This window comes from Vanellus vanellus (assembly GCF_965231255.1).
Source record: "Vanellus vanellus genome assembly, chromosome: Z".
NCBI classification, from domain to species: Eukaryota; Metazoa; Chordata; class Aves; order Charadriiformes; family Charadriidae; genus Vanellus; species Vanellus vanellus.
Window position 1 is genome coordinate 70,353,382 of NC_138908.1, and position 21,329 is coordinate 70,374,710.

General features: G+C 35.4%; 1 protein-coding gene across 1 annotated transcript in view; it reads right to left on the reverse strand.

Moving 5' to 3' along the window:
* Window positions 1-237: 237 nt before the first annotated feature.
* The window catches only part of NUP155 (nucleoporin 155), a 30,875-nt gene continuing 9,783 nt past the window's right edge, over window positions 238-21,329 (reverse strand). Inside the window, exons 14-35 of the mRNA XM_082497906.1 lie at window positions 21,000-21,094; window positions 19,402-19,490; window positions 17,818-17,880; window positions 16,122-16,184; window positions 15,870-16,020; window positions 14,947-15,013; window positions 13,961-14,079; window positions 13,658-13,761; window positions 11,659-11,792; window positions 9,664-9,855; window positions 8,877-9,015; window positions 8,081-8,216; window positions 7,498-7,651; window positions 7,127-7,231; window positions 6,843-6,997; window positions 6,234-6,363; window positions 5,859-5,972; window positions 5,281-5,401; window positions 4,247-4,357; window positions 2,793-2,929; window positions 1,940-2,040; window positions 238-679 (exon numbers count right to left, since the gene is read on the reverse strand). Of these exons, the coding sequence (XP_082354032.1) occupies window positions 541-679; window positions 1,940-2,040; window positions 2,793-2,929; window positions 4,247-4,357; window positions 5,281-5,401; window positions 5,859-5,972; window positions 6,234-6,363; window positions 6,843-6,997; window positions 7,127-7,231; window positions 7,498-7,651; window positions 8,081-8,216; window positions 8,877-9,015; window positions 9,664-9,855; window positions 11,659-11,792; window positions 13,658-13,761; window positions 13,961-14,079; window positions 14,947-15,013; window positions 15,870-16,020; window positions 16,122-16,184; window positions 17,818-17,880; window positions 19,402-19,490; window positions 21,000-21,094 (2,619 nt within the window). The 3' untranslated portion in view covers window positions 238-540. The remainder of the gene's footprint in view (window positions 680-1,939; window positions 2,041-2,792; window positions 2,930-4,246; window positions 4,358-5,280; window positions 5,402-5,858; window positions 5,973-6,233; window positions 6,364-6,842; window positions 6,998-7,126; window positions 7,232-7,497; window positions 7,652-8,080; window positions 8,217-8,876; window positions 9,016-9,663; window positions 9,856-11,658; window positions 11,793-13,657; window positions 13,762-13,960; window positions 14,080-14,946; window positions 15,014-15,869; window positions 16,021-16,121; window positions 16,185-17,817; window positions 17,881-19,401; window positions 19,491-20,999; window positions 21,095-21,329) is intronic.

A 21,329-nucleotide genomic window follows, 5' to 3' on the forward strand; every position in this document is an offset into this window, starting at 1 on the left:
TGTTATTAAAAGATCTGCCGATAAACACACGCAGAGAGATATGATTGCATCACTATTCCCTAGTTATGACCACATTTACAACCGGACTCATCCACATGCACTCTTATCATCACCTTGCCTTCAGCAGTTGTCATTTCTTGTTTTGATATTGTAAAACAGCTAGTAAGTAGATTTTACATCCTACTTTTCTCCACTACTTTATGTTAAGAAAAGAAAATGAAAAAAGTTTTCCAAATATTTTTAATTCTTAAAGGAATGATCTCACAATGTATTTTATTTCAACAGTATAAAAAAAAAAGCTTTCCATTGTTAAAAAATTTGGTGGCAGTAAAGAAACTCCATTTGTCACATTTACATTCTACAATTTGTAGATACCTTTAGAATAGCACGAATACAGGCCACGCGATTGATAACTGCAACAGGAAATAAAACTTTCTCAGAATTTATTTCTGAGGATTTGTTTTTCCAGAGATTCAGTGCAGACATCTGAACTTTTATAGTTCATTTCATCTGAGCTAATAATCCTGTTATATTAGCCAATCAGTGAAGCCGTTCTAGTTTAGCCTGTAGTGATTTAAAATTCCCAATAGTAGTCTGCACCGTTAGTGTCGGGCTCATAGACTGAAGTTCAACAAGGTAGCAACTAACAGCATCCAAGCAATCATTTGTGAATCGTCGCCTGTAAAGAAAACATAATAATAATGAGCTCCTTTTTGTTTCTGTATATTAGAATTCATCTGAAATACAGAACGTGAGTGTTCTTTTGTGTTTTAATGGAATAACATATCAGCAAGACATCTGTCAGCTACTTTTAAGTATTTATTTATTAGAAAAATTGATTTTTGAAATATAATGCTTGTGACTAAGGCATACTGGGAAAAGGAATGAATAATTACTATTTATCTGATATTAAATATAAACAATAACACGATACAGTTAACAGCAATGTGAAATATTTCATATTTAGATATTACTTTAGATATTAATAAAATCAATGTATAAGTTATAAATGTAGATAGCAATTTAAATATTTAAAATTACTATCAAATCACAACAATTTAGGTATTAATATCTAAGTAGATACTAAAATTAGACAACATTCACTAAAGTTCTAATAAACTAGAATATTTAAATCACCTAACCATATAAGACCAAAGAAGTGAGACAGGTTAGATGTAAACTCTACAGGTGAACAGGGAATATTTACATGTATATTTTCAAGAGATTAAGAAAAAATTATGGTTAGAAGAGCTGTCAAGATTTTGCCTAGTTCTGCTCGTTGTTTCTAAGAGAAGACAGTTCTGACTGATGTTTGTATTCACAAAAGTTGCCACAGCAAGAGATACTATAATATGCAGGCAACTTGTTCAAATATATAGCTATTCTTTTGGCTAGAAACTTTTTCTGATATTAAACCTAAATTCTTTCCTGTTGCAGACTAAGATGAATATTAGTCTTGGAGAGTGATTCATCACCAATCTCTTTAAAACTATTTGGGAAGATCTATCCCCATGTTTAGTCTTCTCTTTTCCAGAATACAAGAATTTAGTGCTTTCTAGCCTTTCTTCAGTAAACAGTTCACTTTTTCATTCATAAGATGCCCAATTCTAATTTTTCCCTGCTTTTCCCAGATTCCCTCTAATTTGTCTGTACTACTGCTTAAAGTATGTTGACAAAATTTACAAAATAATCCTCTCAGTTGCTCATGAAACTTCAGTGAGGTGGAGAAAATTATCTCTATTGAAGCTGTTTATATAGGGAGGACCCTACAAGGTTTTACCAACTGGTTTTGAACAAGGAATCTCAGTGATCACAGATAGGAAAGAAATACCAAAGTACCCAAAAATAAAGAAGAAAAGCTTTGGGGATTGCTGAAGTGTAGTGCTTTAGGATATTTTATATCTTTCACTATTTTTTAGGATATAGTTGCCTTTCTTACCTCAGAAGTACTTTGCTTGGATCGTGTACATAACCTGATAATAATACATGAATACACTCTAAAAGGTGTAAAGGCTTTTTCATTCTATTCCAGTAGGGGTCCTAAAAAAGATGCCAAAATATTAAGGAGACAAATATTAAGAAGGCAAAGGGAAAAAAAACAAAGTATGTGCACACATATTGCCAGCTGTGATAATTATTTATTCATTGTAACAAAAATATAAGAGAAATGGGAATTCTATCTTTATCTATATTAAGTCTGTATTTAAGTACTATTTTGACTTTTGAGTACTAAAACATACATTAATTTAACTCAGTTTTCCATTACATAACAGTCTGTAAAGTAATAGATTTTAGAAGTTCTGAATTCCTTACACTGTAAGTAATCTGGGTAAAAAGAAGCAAATCAATTCTCTTTGTTTTAATCCTGTTTAAACCTTTTCTACAAACCAAAAGCTAAAAATATGACTTCTTATTCTTTATGCCTACTGCATCAATAGATTAGACAAGATGCAGTAATATAGCAAATTTTAATCATTAACAGGAAACAAATAATATTAATATAGTCAAGATATGTTGTTCCTTCTGCAACATAACAGTTCTAATCCTACCTACTCCTCAATCAGATTTAGGTGAAGTAAAAGGATTTACAATTTTCCTCATACTTTAGGATTGAAGTGAATAAAATCAAAAGGAAGAGAAAAAGCAGCATTAAGCGCCTTTGAGTAAAAAAAAAAAATGCAACAAAAGTTATGAAGTTGATATCACACCATATATTATTTTAGGTTACCTGCTAATGGACCTTGAGATAGTAGTTGAAAAGAGAATTTTTATTTTGTGGCTATTTTCCTTACCCGTGCTTTAAACAACTGGTCATATACTTCAAGCAGCCTTGGCAATGGCACTCCAATTTCTTGCATGGTGTATGTTACAAAACCTACATCCCAGTTCAAAGTACAGACCTGTTGCTCTAGAAACTGCACTAGAAAATCTGGAAGACAAAATAACAGGATGTTTAGGTTCCAATGTATTAATGGGAGTCTAGCAAAGAAAGGCATTTGAAAGTGATCTACTCCAAGTTTTCTGTTTTTCACACAGTTGGTACTTTCTCCTGTGAAGCCCACATAACAGTTTCCTCCAGTCTGCACTGAGGGAAGGATATGCAAAATGTAACTACTTCCAAAGATGGTATTAAGCTTCAGCAATGCATGACATGGATTACTCATACTAAGTACTTTAATATCTGCCATGGAACTATGCTCTTAAAAAAAGTACATTAACTTTTGTTTCAGCACAAAATAACATAGTATCATTTAATTTGTTGGAACAGCCAGCGACACTCCTGCATTTTTTTATCATGTTAAGTGTCAGTAAGAATTAACAATAAATTGTTCAGCACTACATGTTCTTTTACAATACTAAAATATTGTAAAGCTTGGTATTTTAGTATTGTAAAAGAACATTTAGTGCTAAACAATATATTTTCCAGGTTTTTATATATTACAAAGTTGTCAAAACATGTGAGCATCTCAAAAGCAGAAATAAGCTCCAAAAATGATCCAGAAATCTCCTGTATTGTTTTTAGAATCTGACCCTGCAAGTAGCAGTAAATACTTCAAAAGACAGCAGATATTATTGTGTTTGCCTAAAATCTTATTATATAATAAGATATATACATAAACAAACATTTTTACTTTGTACTTTGATACAAACAAACTTCACTACTTTCTAAAATGGGATATGCGCAGCCATCTGAAAATAACCGTTGCTGCCTTCTATGCTTCATTTACTTCCCATTCAGGGTGAAAATCTGTAACTTCTGGTTTTTCTAGGAAAAACTGCACCTGTAAAATCTGTAATAGTTTTGTAATCATACAGTTATACTGTGTTTACAAAATTAGAGGCCAATAGGAAGTGTGTTTCTACTTTTTGTCTAACCTCCCTCTCCTCAGTCCTTTGTCAAACTCACTGTAATTATAAACAAGTATCACAACATTTTCGTTCCTAATTTCCTGGGAAAAACTGAAAAGTACCACCCAGCTACCCTCAAGATCAACTCCATCACTACTGACAGCTGAATTTATTTGTTGCTTCAGCTACAGCGAAAAACTTCACAAATAACTACGGTAATTATGGATCACAAGCATGTAATTATGTATTACAGAATTATCAATACTCTTTCCTTTTAGATTTAAAAAAAAAACAACACATTTCTTAGGTTAAAACTTTTTTTAAGAGGCTACAAAGAAAGCTGAGACCCATTCATGTAATACATTTGTTTATTTACTATGCAGGCTAAACAACTTGCCTAAAGGAAAGTAACGAGGTGTGCCAGCATATATCTTTCCAAGCAATACCATCTTCAGACTAAGTGCTTGCATTCTGTCAGCAGGGCTCAGAGACACGCTATCGCTCAACTCTGAAAGTGAAAAAGTGAAATAATTTTGAGAGAACTTCGGAAAAAAGTTCCACATCTATACACAACTGAACTGTGGTGTTTAAATTTATAACACATCAAAATCTTACACTATTGTCAGTGCAAAATCAGCACATGAAAGAGAAAATATAACATTTCTGGTGTGTATGCATATATATTCACAGATTTTTGTGTTTCCTTGAAGTTCCATGCAAATCTACTTCACACAAACAAACAAAAAACCCATCCAAAACCCACCACCAAACGCAACAACAAAAAATACACAAAACCTCACTACCATGTAGCTTTTTCCTCAAATCACTGTCTATGTTGTTTGCACAACGGCAACCTTGAGCACAAAATCTAAGAAAAAACCCAACAGTAAGAGAGAGTGAATAACCAGCTTATGGTAAAGGGTGAGGCAGATGATCAGAGGTGAGTGGCTAGGCTTGCAGAGCTGTGCCCACTACTCTGCTTCTCTATGGATAAAACCCTTACACTTCCACTCCTGTCAACATTATTAAAACACTGAACTCCCTAAAGATTCTTTAACCTTATCATGATAAATTTAACATTTTTATTATAATTTCCTAATAGTGAAACCTTCAGATGAAATTTCACAGGTATTCTGAAGTCCGTGTATCTAGGAACACCTAAGCATTTAAGAACAAGAAGGGATGAAATGACATACACGCAATATAGTCCAACATATACATAGAAATATTACTTTTCTGTCCTTTATTCACACAAGCCACATGAATGAATTACTAGTTAACTATGATTACCAAATATATTACAGAATAGTCCAGAAAAAAAAGCATCTCACTTGGACAGCATGTCAGTAGCAGCACATAGCCTTAAAAGCATTAATCGTACCATTTTCCTATAGTTCTAGTTTGTACCGCTCCTAGTCCATTAAGACCTACCTTTCTCAATGATTTCTTGCCAGAGAGTTTGCACCAAGATAGGATCAGAATGACCCGCACAATGTATAATTGCAAGCTTACACTCCGAGAGCTTAAAAGGATCAGCAAATTCTCCATACAGCTGAAAGAAAAATTATCAGGCTTTACATTTAAGCAGGATAAAAAGGAAATTTTTAAATTCAGTTTTTCTTTATTTTATATGGTAGGTATCAGACTAGTAAAGGTGCAACTTATCTAACTATTGTCAAACACTAAATGATTTTTTTTACTACATTTAGTTTCACTTCTTTAATACAATTTTATATGAAGTTATAATTAATACCGTTAATTTTCTAAAAATTTTCCCAGTAAGAGACTTAGTAAAGAAGATAAAGACAGGGAAGAAATTAAAGGACTAAAGATGAAGGAATATCAAAGTACAGAAAAAGACAGTCTAGGGTAACAGACATCCTGAGACCAGGAATGCCAAACTGTCTTTCTATTACTTTTGCTAGTCAGCATAGGATTATTCTTCGCAAAACATTTTTTCCCCCCTAAATGTGAAAACTTGTCTTTTAATACAGAGAAATTTTAATCACCTTGGTTATATCCATCAGCTCAGCATCAAGCTGGGAGATTGCGTCTTGCACTGAAGAATGATGGGAATACTGCCTTTGTAATGTTTCTTGTATTTGAAGCTGGATCCTTGCAACCTTGATTAAAAAGAAAAATAAAATATTTCCAGATTGGCTTAATTTAATTAAAGCTTAAGAACACACACAGAATTAATTAACCTATTTAAATGTAGAAATGTTACTGTCTTATACCTCAGAGTCTCCAATCAACTGCATAACTGCCACATCAGGAAGGTAACACAGAAAACTGTTCCTACATAATTGGTAATAATGTCATGTGCCGATGAGACAAAGAAATAGTGCATTTACAGTGTATCTTAGATTAGTATTTTTTCTTACTTCCATTTTCTCTTCTAGTTCATGTAGGAATTCACCATCTGCAGCTATAGAGGATATGGCAGTGGAACTTTTGGCACTTAAAATGGCACGTGCAATGTATTCAAGACGCTGCTGAAGAGAAATTTCTGTGCTGCAAAACAAATATTCAAAATGAAATGGGTACTTTATATTTGAGGGTTAGTTATATTTTAACTAGACTCTGGGAATTAGTATACGAGTTCTCCTGATTTTACTAAGTCACGCAGGACATTATTGAACCATGTAACCCCATCTTTGTTGCATGATCTGTTCTAGTGTACTTCTCGATCCACTGCTCCACAGTTACACCATCACATTATAGAATTCTGTGTAAGAAATGACCACTTAATATACAGTACTTGCAACAGGAAATACATTGCAAGCTAATGTATAAAACATAAAATAAACATATAATTTCTTTCTAATAACGGCCTGGATTAACAACTAGTATATTCCATTCATTTAAATTTTTTTTAGCAAACATCCTTGGGCACTGGCATATTCTTGTCCTTGGCCTTTTCTTAAAGTAGATAGTTTGTTTTTTTCCCCCCATTACCTCAATATATACAATAGATCATGCATAGTCCATACCTATGCAGGTCAGCCAACTTAGCCAAGACTCTGGCTGCATTACTAAAATTTCTGTTTTTTTCAAAGTATCTCCACAGTAAATCCATGTAACGGACTTTGTTTTGGTCAATCTTGGTCATCCGCACAAGGTAAGGTTCCAAAAAGGGAGCAGTGACCTGCAAAAATCATAATGATAACAGTTACATTCTTGCTCTCTTCTTTTTTAAAGCACCAGGTTACAATTAACTCTTCCAGTTCAGTGGAACCCTCTGACAAATTATTTCATTGTATAGAGATGAGCTCACCTGTAACAGTTTGTCTGTCAAGTCAACTTGTATCAACCAGTTGTAAAGTGCAATACTGAAGAGTTCATCTGTTGAACGCTGAGCCAGCTTTAGCATTTGTTCAAACTAAGGGAAGAGAAGGCCAAAGCTGCTATTCCAGAAGTGGATACATTACATCAAGCACTGGATACATATGCGACAATACTTAGGTTCATGTTATTTGCATGTCATCATTTCTAGGAACACTCTGTACATAAAGAAGCCAATTTATGAGAAATCTTGACTTTTATCTACTTTGCTAAACTATTCTGTAATTTTTCAAAAATAAATTCTACACCCTTTCAAATCACAGTATTATCTGGAGTGCAGTCATGATTTTCTGTGTTTCTTACATGATGCCCTGCTTCTTCATTGCTTAGCATGTTGGGGTCAGATGACAGCACAGGAGGACCTGGTTTTTTGGGTACACTGGGAGACTGAGGAGCAGCTTTACTTTGATTCACTAACTCCTGAAGGGTGTCAGTGATACACTTGTAGCTGTTCAACCTGTAAACACACCAAAAGAAAATAAAAGTCTCACAATTTTCATTGCAACTATCTATGAAATACTCTTCTCAAATGTTATTGTATGGCTTTGTAAACGGAATTACTAACATTTAAAAGAAGTCACAGTTTATTGTCAGCTAGTGGCCATAATCTACTTCATTCTCAATCGTCTTTCTAACAAGTATTTCTGTAACATTCAGATCACAATGTTTTCTGCGTCTATCAGTTTACCCTCTGTTCCAGATTAAGTTGGTGACATATTAATGATAATCAAGGACAGCACGCAGGGTAAAAACATTTATATTGTGTCCCTTATTATAAAATTCTTGTTTGTCATTACCCTGCATACCTTCCCCAAAAGAGTTACTCTTCTAGTCACCTGAAATAAAGCACCTCATATAAAGGTAACAAGACATTCTGAGAACTTGCCTTTCTTGAAAAGCTTGTAGTCCAACAACATCCTCTTCTGGTTCTCCATTTTTATAGAAATGAAGGCCAAGGCCTTGGGGATCTTTCTTCTCTGCAGCTGTAAGAGAGAGTTCTACTACTCCCTCATAGAAACGCACTAGAAGAAAAGCAACAAATATCACCATTAATTGTTGTATTAAATCTATGACAAAATGTAAGTGACATCAAACAATTCCCATGTTAACAAGCAAGAAAAAAAATAAACCTTATTCACTCTAGTCTGTATCATATAGAGGTGTACACCTGTACCTAACCTGTGGGATGTGAGTTTGAAGTCACATATTTGTACAGAAAACTTGTACTAAAATCTTGACTGTTACAACAGTTATATCTACATTTAAATTAGGTACTGAATCCTGTTTTATGCAGGAGAAGCTAGAACCATTTTTCAAACAGCATATCTGGTATAACAACTTACCTGCAAAAGTACAGTCATTTACCCTCTGTTACATACAGCCCAACGATTTTCCTAAAATCATTTTTACCACATATATGAAACAAATGGACACTGCAATGTGAAATAAGTAGAATGGAATATTTTTATACAGAAGTGGGTTCTTTTATTGGTTGGTGAAATCTAGAAAACCTTTAAACAAGAACAGGTTGACTTATGTTAACTGTAAGAGCTATTAAGAAACTGCTTATGGTAAAACACTATAAAATGAGTTGAAAGTTAATAAAACAAACAAATATGAAGATGGCACAAAAGGATACTACAGAAACTATTTACCAGACATGATCAGTGATTGCCTCTTACCTTGCCTATATTGAGCACAAACGTTAGCAAGGTCTACTTGATTGCTGATCTTCTGGTACTCTTTCAGTGACTCTCTTAGCATCTTCTCTTTTTCCAGTTTGCTTTGAGCCTGTCGAGACCGCTGAAGCAGTTCATTTGCCTAAAGACAAATGATGGGAAAATGGAAACTATTCACATGAACACACCGTGAACAGATCACGGATATTGTTGTAATTTAATCAGTTATTATTCCGAACTTAAAAGCTGAAACAGTAGAAACATCACCCTCTCAAAAGCACTCTCCTGTTGCTTGATAACACAGGTTTCCAGCAGAAATACTACAACGGCAGTAGAGAGAAGGGCTTAAGACTTAAACAGCCACTGGTTCCCTATCCTCCCCTCACCAGTTACTCTTCAAATTTATTTGAAGAGCTTCAAAGAGTGAAGTTCTTAAACACAATTATCTTTCCACAAATGCCATGAAACTAGGCAACAGACAGAAAACAAGAGCCCACGCTGAGGGAAGAGTGGAATAAAATCACATTTTATTAACATCAAGATGACAGTTTTATTAGACATCACATTGGAGGTAGAGACCCTATGAACACTACAAAGAACTTGAAAATGCACCAAACCAGAGGTCACATAATTTTCAGCATTAATCACAAATATGCACATGACCTGCCTTCATTAGTTCTGTGCTCCTGATATTGCTCAAGCATAAAGATTTACAAGCTGCCCAATTTACCTCATTTGAACATGTTCTAAAGTTGTGTTTTGATGCTGTAAAATCTGGAAGTGCACTTACCTTGGAACACACAGCATCATCCGTGCTATACAGAAGAGGACAGATGTCTTGCAAATGGGCAATGATGCCATCCACAGCAGCGTTATCTCTGATATAACAGTTTATGAGAGAAGCAATGAGTGCTCCAGTCAACTCTCTGTCTCTAATTACCAAGTCTTTGAAAGCAGTAATCTTTAGTTGTTCTTGAAGTTCCTGAGGACAGACAGAATGTCAGTCTACTAAAGTTTTTACTTTATTCTCTTCAGAAACATCAAAATGTTATAGCAGCAAAATTAACTGTTTCTGGTAAATAAAAGCATGCAAAACTCCAAGGACTAAAGTGCACAGCATAGAAATACATTACCTAAAACACACACTAAATAGCAAAATGGAAATAATAAAGAAAGCCCTATCAATGAAGGCACTAGACCCTTGGATGCCAAAGGACGGACAGAACTCCCCTTAGCAGACTTCCTCTCCCATCTTCACTATGTGTCACTTTTGTTTCAGATCTCTGCGAGTAAGAATGAAATTAGTTCCCTTTACTTCACAGGGCACTGTCAGAATGGACACCCTATAAAATTAGCATGTCACAGCTTTCATTACTGGGAACCATCTGAGTACTGTCACAAATGAAAAAAAATGACAGATACATAAAAAGGAGGAATTAAAAAAGTTTGAGGTCTGTACTCTTCATGCTTTTTTTATATTAAATTAGATTGAAGGTTATTATTTTTTTTTAATTATTAGGAATATTTGCTCACATACAGTTGCCCGTAGTGTCTATGTAAGGTCTATGGATGACCACTAATAGCATGAAAATACTTTTATAAAAATTCTGAAACTACTGAAGACAGAGGAAAAGGTTCTATTTGTTAAACAACTGGTTAACTCCTTGACCAACACAAGAGAACAGCTGCCTGTGTTAGAAATCATGCTAACTCCCCAAAGCAACAGTGTAAATAACTCCAGCTTCTGTGCATTTGTGAAATTTAAAAACCGTTCTTTTTAATCGACAAAGAATACAACTTCTCAGATAACCTATTTTCCTATCAAGTGCTAGGACAGAATGCCTAGTATCCAAATTAATTCCTTCTTCAAGGGCTGGACGCAAATTCAGCATTAGCAAAGGGTACACAGTAGTAGCACCCACAGTTCTGTAAGCTTCCTTCTTTGCAAAGAAGGAGAGGCTGAAAGAACTGGGATTATTTAGCCTGGAGAAGAGAAGGTTCAGGGGACAGTGTGTGGGATCTTACTAATATTTATAGGAAGGTGTAAAGAAGGCAGAGCCAGATTTTTTGTGGTGCCCAGTGACAGGACACAACACAATGACGGAAAGCTGAAGTTAAGAAAAATCTTTTTTACTCTAAAGGTGGTTAAACACTGGAATGGGTTGCCCAGAGAGGCTGTGGAGCGTCCATCTTTGGACATATTAAAAACCTCACGGGACACAGTCCTTGGCAACCTGCTCTAGTTGATGCTGCTTTGAGCAGAGGGGGCAGATAAACTCCACAGGTCCCTTCCAACTTCAGCTGTTCTGTGATATGTTCTAGACCCCTACTTACCCAAAAGCACAAGGGTTTGAGACTCTAGTTTGAGACTCTACAACCCTAGTGCTCTCCACTGTTAAACCTTTACCAACACTAAGGGAAAGAGTGAATTTCTCTCAGCTGGACAACATTGGTCTATTCTTCTCAGCACATTTTGCAGAATGTGCTTAAGGTGAAAACACAGTAATTTATAAAACCAGACTCATCATTATTAACTGTCAAAAGTAAAATAAAATCTATTGTTAGCAACACTTCCAATTTGTTAATTGGGTAATGAGATCAATACTACACATCAGTCTCTTGAAAATAAACACTTGCACCCTGAATAAAAATCATATGCGGTTTAAAATTCATTATATGTTTCTCAATGAATTAAAGTAATACTCCCTTGGGAATATTTAGGTAGCAAAAGAAATTCAGCTGCTAAATACAAATTAAAATTAAGATCATATGATTCAGAACGTACCTTCTGAAGCTCACCTACAACAACACTGAATTGGTGCTCACACAGCAACTTCCATAAAGCCAATGCCTGGCAGGTTTTGTGAACAAGCTGCTGGATGCCTTGAAGTGAGGTCTTCTCAGTTAGCTGTGCCTCAGCTGAAAAACCAAAAAGATTGTCAATAAGTGACTGTTCTACATGTTTCAAATTAGCATGTAAATTTTTGAGGTTTTACAACAACGATCTCCTTAAATTTCTAGTTTTTTTTTTTTTCTTTTCCATTCTTGATTAATGCTCTCTAGCTCTCTTTGGAGGAAAGTTCCATGTTAACATTTCCCCAAAACAAATACCATCTGTTAACATTTATTTCAAACTACACAATACAGGAGTAGTATTTTGTGAAAAAGAAGTATGGTTTCATGTCAGTGCACCGGATTTACATATCAGTCAAGTTTTTGCTTGTGTTTTTTTTTTTTTTTTTTTTTTATAAGTAGTTATTATAGATGTATTTATGATGAACATAAAGAAATAAAAATAAAACCATACATATTTCCTTTTTGTTTGATTACCTGTACTGGCTTTTATAAGGAACAACTGCAATTACCACTTGGGTCAACACTCTCTACACTATCTTTAAAGGAACAACAACTACTCAAAAAAACTAGTAACATTTAAATCTGGGAAGATGTATTATATTCACTGAAAGAATAATATGGACTACTTATTACTTGTCTTTACTTTTGAGTGCTTGCAGTTCAGATATGAGACAGCTATAACTATACTGTGTCATTTAGTAATCCAGCAGAGTTTATGGGCTTTGGAATGCATAAAAATGAAAAAAAAAAAAAAATTATTAAATAACTACCAGTTCTACATGACTTTAAAAAAAAATAAATTACATCCACCCTATTTAAAGTGAGCAGCACAGAAAAAGAAGTGGAAATTAAACCCCAGGATTACACCCACATGGATCACAGCTATCTTCAGTTCTGTATACACACCAGCAACCCCTCCCAACTTGCCTGCAAGTGCTGGCAAAAGCTACACTATAGGAGGACATGAGTTCAAATAGGCTGTGGGACGGGCTTCTTACTTCTAAACAAAATCTTGTAGACATTTCAGTTACTGTAACTTTGTAACTTGAATTACAGTATTTCTTTTTAATAAGACAACATACTCACTTGTCTCACAAACAAATTGCTTAAGAATTGCTATCCTGAAAACATAAACGAGCATGTAGCTACTAAGTACTGTAATGAGATGAAACAACCTTAAGAAATATGGAGAACATTAAGAAGAAAAAAAAGACACAGGTAAGTGTACAAAGAAACCTCTAGTTTTGTATTTCAAGATTGTCTGATTGATGAAAATAGGATAGAGAGGACACATATCTACACATAACTGGAATTTAGTTATTTGTATGAGAGAGAGAAGTTTAGAAGTTTGTTAAAGTTCAAGCACTTTTCTTTTAGGTTAATAAATTGAAAAATACAACTTGTGTTTTGCAGTAGCTCAAGACCACTAGACGTTACTGTACTGAAACCCAGACTCTCGTCACAGGGAGCTATTCTCCTTTGTGAACCGCTTTAATTAGTTGCAATATTAAAGCTTTCAATACCAAACTGAAAGGTAAGATCTGCAGCTTGTAACAAAGTCTCTTGCCACAGTCAACCTAAAGGCTGGAATGGAGTATCTAGATTTGAGTTTTCATTCTGGGTATCTACTTCATCTCTAGCACAGTCATATGTAAATGATTTTTTCACATCAAAATCACTGCAGAAGCACTGCTCCCGATGGAACAGTATCATATGGTATGGAAACAAAAGAAAAGTTCTAGCAAAGTTAGCTTCCAAATTACAGTGCTTTTTCTGAAGAACTTATTACAGAGTATGGCATGTTAATTAATGCCAAATTTGTGTGGAAAAAAGACATTTTTATTCAGAGGTTTTAACAAGAAAAGTGAGAAAGGCAACATCCAAATACACCATTCCCTGATACTTCCTGTTCAAAAGTAATTACATACCATGGTATTTCCTCTGGAGTTCTTGCTGGACTTGCTGAGAGCTTCCACCATCGGGCCGCATGAAACCCAGGAGCCTCTGTTGCAGATTGGCTGGTGTGGTGAAACTACAATTCCAAAATAAAGAGAGATACTAATATGATTACAAATACTCAATCTTTTAAAGATGAATTTTAACAACTTATTTTTTGCATCTGAATAGTTGAAGCCACAAATACACTTCAACTCAACAGATAGACATGGTATAGTTTTTCAAGAGATGGACATTAAATGCCACTACTAAATTTAAAACACAACGAATAATACCTTGGGTTTCCAAGGGCTCCTACTGTAGCAAACTGTGCATTTCTATCCAGAAATTCTTGTAAACCTTTTAGTTCTTGCAGTACACATTCCAGCACATGGGATGGAACACTGCTTTCTACCTGTAAAAAAAGCAGAATTCTTTACAGAAAGCTTTGTTTCCAAACTTTTTTCCAAGAACTTACAGTTTTAAGCTAAAGCCACTAAAAAGACAAAAGCAAAGAGGGTACAACAAATAAATAGCATAATAGTAATGTTAACACTACAACACAACATAGTCATTGAGGAGGGAGCACACATGTGAAGAGGCAGTAGTCTGTTGAAGACATACAGTATTCAAGATGCTACTTTCTTTGCCCCTCTGATAACAAATCAGCTGTGTTTTACTATTTCCAACTCTGAACTAAAACAATGATCGAGACTGCCAAAGTCTTCCAGAGTCTCCCAGTTGCCTTATAAATGGAGGAGGAAAGCACATGTAGCAGTTAATTTGCATTGCTGAAATTACTCAGTTCAGGATTCTACTAACACCCACAGTCAGAAAAGATGTGGCTATTTTGATCATGGACAAAAAGTGAAACACCAAGGTGTTAGTTAGGAAGATGCTGGAAAATCTTTTTACTTCCTTACATAACTGCAGTGTTTACCCTAATCCGCTAAAGCATTTTATTTTTATGCTTTGTCTGGAAGAGTTATGTAGAAATGAAGGAAGTGCAATCACTAAACATGGAGAAAACTGGCCATTGCCAATTAAAAACAGAGATCAAATTATACAGTTAGGTGTCTTAAAAAGTAACATTCAAAATAGTAGCTTTAAAAGATTAAAGACCTACCATTACTCCTCAGTTAAGAGCTCAGTTAAGAAAACATTCAGATGACAACGATGTTTTTTTTCTCTTACCAGCTTATAATTGGGAACAGAAGTATAATAGAACTTAAGACATATACTATAAGGAACTTTTAAAAATACAAAATTATCTTTTACATACTGCAACAACTTCTCGATTGCCACTTTTGAAAACTCTCTCCAAAACTATACTGCCATCCCAAATATTTCTGCAAGACAAAACAATGCTGTGTTAAAAGCCAAGTAATTTAAGCAACAGTTGTTGCAAGTCTCCTATGTATAATTTCTTAAGAAAGAAATGGTAATGCTTTTTACTTCAAGGTCTAAAATAAGGATTTAATTTGGATGAAAATGAAACATTCAAAAAAGTTACTACTGTACATTTCTGAATGCTACAGATGTAGATAATTAATAAAATTTCAAATTTTAAAACTTGAATCAAATGAAGTTCGATGGTCTCAAATACTTAAATACAGGCCAATATTATTATCTGGAAATATAGCGTAGGCAAACAATTGTCATAGCAAAAATTTCTTTCCCAACCAGCATGCAGATATGACAAACATACGAAGAGCTCTGCTCTTGCATGGAGTGCTTAGTAACACAGGACTCAATATCCAAGTAACAGAATCCTCTTTAGTCTTGCTTCATTGCTCTGATTTGAGCATTCTGTTTAAAGCTTCTTAACAGAAAAGACTGCAAGCCAGGACTTTGATCCCGAAGTCCTTCTGCATTTCTGTTTCATCCTTTAGTTGGAGTTTGAAACATACAGATCATAGGTTTGAAAAATAAAACAGTGGTTTTCAGAGGTGTGCATATACATGATTCCAGGATCAATGTCTAAGCAACTTTCCTGTCCTAGATGTTTACCAAATGCATTAATAGGGCTGTAAAGAGAACTTATTTTATCAACAGGTACTCCACAAACACAACATAAAAAAGCACTTTACTAATTTCAAATTTAAATGCTTTTAAGATAAGAGTTCACCACCTACAAGCATTAGGGGAAAGAAAAACTATGAAACAAACTGAGTGACAGGATCTCTTTTTACACAAATACCTCACCCTATAATCCGAGCAAAGTATATACAGATGCCATTGTGCCTTCCAGAAAATACTATCTCGGGACCCATCATTCCGCTAATGGATGTACCAGGGTGAGACATGGAATTCCCAGAAGGAAACATGGGAGTTGACACAGTAGGAGGTTGTACACCTAGGGTAAAAGTAGGGAAATATTATTCATTCGAATGCGAACAGAAAAGCCTAGTTGAAAAAAAATTCCTTATTTCTCCAGCAAAGGAAAGGCGGCATTACCTGGCACAGGTGTTGGCAAAAAGCTAACATTAGGATGTGGACTATCAGCAACCAAGGGGGAACCTGAAAGTGAAAAGAAATAAGTAAGTTTGTTGTAAAGAAACAATTAAAAAACCCAAACCAAAATGTAACTCACAAAATCCCTGTCCAAAAGCAGCAAAGTTGTTAAATCATGTACTTTAAAGCTAGAACTGTTCCAAGAGCTTTTATTTAAATACCAAATCGCACTCATTTCTTATCAACCCAACACTCTGTAAGCAAACCAAATCTATATGCTTCTTTCAAGAGCAGTTATTAAGCATACTTTTTTCCAGCATTTATGTGTCATTTATTGCACACCATCTGTTCCCTGCATTTAGTAGAATACTGTCCACATACTTTCTCTTGTTCTTTACCTTCTGACTTGCTCCCAGTCCTGATATGGACACTTGTTCTCAAAGCATTCACTTTCAGTCATTTAGATACTTTCAAAGAACATCAATTTTACCTTCAAAGCACTCAACTGAAAGAAGCTGGTATTACTACTCTTTTTTTTATTATTTTTTTATTTTTTTTTTAAACACAGGGCAGTTGGACAAACACTACAGCAACACTTAACTTGGAACATTCGGTTTGAGACTGTCCGTGGCCCCAGATTCAGCTGTGAATACTCAACTCTTCTGCAAATTAAGTCTGAATACCCAACTTAAGATCCCCAAGTATGAGGAATACGTGTGGTCATCTACAAAAATGTCCATGTACCATCAGCATGTAGGATGACGTATCACAGAAATGGCACGAAAAATGGCACTCTGAAAATCTGGATTTTATCAAAGAATCAGTCCTTCTTGCCTTATCACTACAGTTCTATCAACTTGGCAACACACAACAGTGCTAAGGATAACAAAGTCCTTCACTAAACAGTGCCATTGCATTCTCAGAGCACATTCTCCTGTGTGCCAAGCAAAGCACAAACTTGCAGAAAAGCAGCATGCGAATGGATGACTAGACTTTCAACAGGAAAAAGAGGGAACAAAGTTAAAGGTGCTGTCCTGGTTTCAGCTGGGGTAGAGTTTTCTTCCTAGTAGCTGCTGTCTTTTGGATTTAGTATGGGAACAATGTTGATAACACACTGATGTCTTAGTTGTTGCTAAGTAATGCTTATATTAAGTCAAGGACTTTTTCGGCTTCCCATAGAAGCTGAGAGGAAGCATACACAGGACGAGGTGGCCAAGGAAATATTCCATACCATAGACATCATGCTCAGTATATAAGTGGGGGTTGGCTGGGAGCGGGGCAGGCAGAAATCAATGATCACCACTCTGGATGGGCTGGGCAATCAATCATCAGGGTGGTGACAGCAATTGTATTACATCACTTATTTTGTATATCCTTTTACCGTTATTAATATTTTCTCTTCCATTACTGTTCTATGAAACTGTCTTTATCTCAACACAGAAGGTTGTTGGGTTTTCTTCTCCCTCTTCTCCCTACCCTACTGGGGGCAGGGGGGAGTGAGTGAATGGCTGCATGGTCCTAGTTGCTGTCTGGGGTTAAACCACAACAGGTGCCTGGCCTTTTAATGCTAACATTATTGTAATGTAGCTTCACATGCAAAATTCCAAGGTGTTTTAAGCAATTTCTGTCAGCACTGCCAGACCCAGCATATGGGACATCCACAATACCAGAATCTTAATTTCACATGACAGTTCTCTACCCTTTGAGCAAACGGAGTAAGTAGTAGCAGAAGAATGGCGCCATCTTCCACCTAGACTTGTCACTGAAGCAAAACAGAAACAAGTGCTTTGATACTAGGTTTCAAAGAGGCATATATGACAGCAAATGATAAAAATATCCAAACATTTGGACTTGGGCAAATTACAATTACTTCCAAAAGGAGTCACCTAATTGATTACAGAGCTTCCTGCCATTTCTCCCACAACTTACTTTCAACTTACTGCTCCTAGCACCTGTTGTCCCCATAGCTGCTGTCCTTTTCAACTCAGATTTAATTTTACACTCTTATGCCTTGCTTCAGCTTCTGCCCACATTGCTATTGTTCCACGTCATCAGGCTCAGAAAGCGATGCCATTGATGCATTTAAAATAGCCACTCTTGTTAGTATTTTAATAATAGTTAAGAATTCTGAAAAAGAAGGTCAACTGTTTTTCCAAAACTTCATCCCAGTTCAGAACATGTTTCTCCGATACTCATGAATTTGGATATATCAAAAATGGTACTGAAATGGAATTTCTTTGCATTCCAGGCAGTCAAGTTTTTTCCCAGTCTGATGTGTAAAATTGAATGCCACATGTCAGGTAAGGGTAAAGGATCTTGTAAATTAATGAGTTCCTGATAAAAAAAAAAAATTCAGTAATTCAATGAGTTCCAAATTCATAGAATCATAGAATTATTTAGGTTGGAAAAGACCATTAAGATCATTAAGATCCAACCGTTAACCTAACAATTCCAAAACCACCACTAAACCATGTCCGTAACTGCCACATATACATGTCTTTTCAATACCTCCAGGGATCAACCCATTCCCTGGGCAGCCTGTTCCAATGCTTGACAACCCACACCTTGCTACAACCTCCTACATCATTATGAATTTCTTTTTTAAAAACTCTTAAGACCTGAAATTAAGTAACACACGTTAAGCAACAACTTCCTGAAGCAACTGTAGAAATTTAAGTGAACCTGAGTAATACAGAAAGGCTTCCACCCCAATAAGCATCGAGTTCTGAGGAGAAACGATAGGCACTATTCTCATTTGCAGATGGCACTCACGACCTAAGTAGAAACCAAATGTTGAAGCTAGAGCTTTTACAGGGAGAAATAACTCCAAATGGCTAACCTATTTCTTGACCAAATTTTTTTCTTTTCATCTCATACACAATATCTGCAGAGGTATGAGAACGACATTGTAAGAAGATACTCTGCTATAGCCACACAACAACCAACTAACCTTTGTAAAGTTTGAACTACAGTATTGATAAATTGTTCTCTGGCACCTGAAGTGCCTCTGGGAGCAACAAATGCATACCTTCTTCACATAATCTTAATATATTATATGCAACATCGAGATACAGTTAGAGATCACATCAATCTTGCACTAAATAATAATAAAAAAAAAATCATTCAAGAGACATGGAAAAAGCTCTGCAATTAATTAGCTGGTGAGCAGAAAATAAAGAACTATTTCAGACAAAAAGAACACAGGTACTTGGGAGAAGACAAAATACAACATTTTTAAGGGAAAAAAAAAATTGTCTGAAACCATGAAATGGTTTCTACTTACTGGAAGTAACAGGAGAAACCAAAATAGGTCCAACATTGCTTGGAGGAGGCAGAGCTGACGGAAATCTCATTTGTGCTTCTCCACCATACCTGAAGTTTACATGCAAAGACAAAAATTCCTCACACTCCATACACAGTCCATTTAATTTTCAGGTCTTTGAGAATTAACAGCAAATTTGGGGTTCTTTTAAAATAGGGAATAAAAAAAACAGTGTAACTTTTCAGAAATATTTGTGACTTCTGGCAGAATAAAACAAAACTAACTGAATACTTTATAAGAAAAGCATTAACACATGCAATTACAAAGATAAGTTAGATGAACACCTAAGTATTTTTTTTTGTGGATGTTTTGAGTTCTGTGGTGATATGATATGATTAGGGTTTAAAAATAAATTGACCAATTCTCAAAATCAGGCATATGCTTTAGCATCTTTTTAAGGTTTGCCTCTACAGGAAAGTGGAAAGAAGGACACAGTTAAAATGACCCATGCTTATCTTCCTATTGTCCACAAATAATTTCTATTAATCTCTCTCCAATACTGCTACATGAGCCCTTTGCTATGTCTTCCCTTGCAAACACCCATCTCTCCTTAGTTATCACCCACATTTTCTCTCAGATCTTGTAATGTAATTGAGTTTACAAAGAGTAACTATTCACAACCTACTGAGAGTAGCTGACTTGATCTAACACCTGCACAAGTTTTGGAAAAGAACAAGCAAGTTTTTGGAAATAACACTCAAACTCTAGCGCAAACATATAGTAAAAGCTGCCTATTTTATCATTACTTTTAACAGCTGTATCTTACCAAAACCCTTTTTTCCTCCAGCCTACATGCCCTGCAAGGACAGCTAAGAGTCCCAACTTCTTTAAGGCAGCTAATTAAAATACACAGATCTGCACCATACCAAGGGTATGCAGCATTTAAGATACAGAGATGACAAATCAATCCTCCAGAGTGGAAGCCCGTACTTCCTCACTCAATTTGTGGTAGAAAAAAAAAAACCAAAACCAACAAACCAACAAAATAAATAATAAAAAAAATTAAAAAAAATAAATCAACATCTATGATCAAGAGCCATCAGTCCCTGAACAGGGTAAGTCCATTTCAATATAAATTTCCGTGGTGCGATGGTGAACAGCATAACTAACTACAACATGGTAAGAAAAAAAAACAACAAACCAAACAGAAAAACCAAGCCCACCCCACCCCCCAAAAATTAAAAAAAATCTGTCTGTTCTTTTTCCAGCTGTCTTTGTCTCACTAAAGATATTACTACACATTGCACTTCAACGAACTGGGATATTGAAGTATAGGGTAAGTGCATTTCAAGATTAAACTACATTTTCAATATCCTCCTCTACATGTGGAACACAAGCATCCAAAAGGGGAACTAAGCAGAAATCACCATTACAGTAAGCTTCCTTTGTTGAAGAGCCCTAAATTAGCGTGGAAGCTTATTCCACCAGATTTAACAGTCTATGCTCATTTTAAAACAATGCTCCCTCAGGCACCAGGTTAAAGAGCCTGTACAATTATTTAGTATTATTTAGTGACCCTGAGCATAATACTCAGAATAACCTACAGAATTGAAATTTACCTGAAGAATGCTCGAGTAGCCCAGGCAGATACTTCTCTATCACATGCAGCATTAGAACAGGCCAAGATAAGACAAGTTGCACAGGCTTGATCCTCCTAGAGCATATTATACTGTTAGTGTGGCAGCTTATATCAAGTTGATCAGAAATGTATAGAAGTCATATTGCTCAATAACTAAACAGTAAGTACTTTTTGCAGCATTTTATTTAGAATGAAAGGAAATCAGCTCTTCCCAATCACAGACAGGAAGTGAATCATAGGGAGGCATCCCATTGTAGCAGATAAGTTCTTGTTATACAGTTTTTGCAAACTCTGATTTGCTACCTACCAT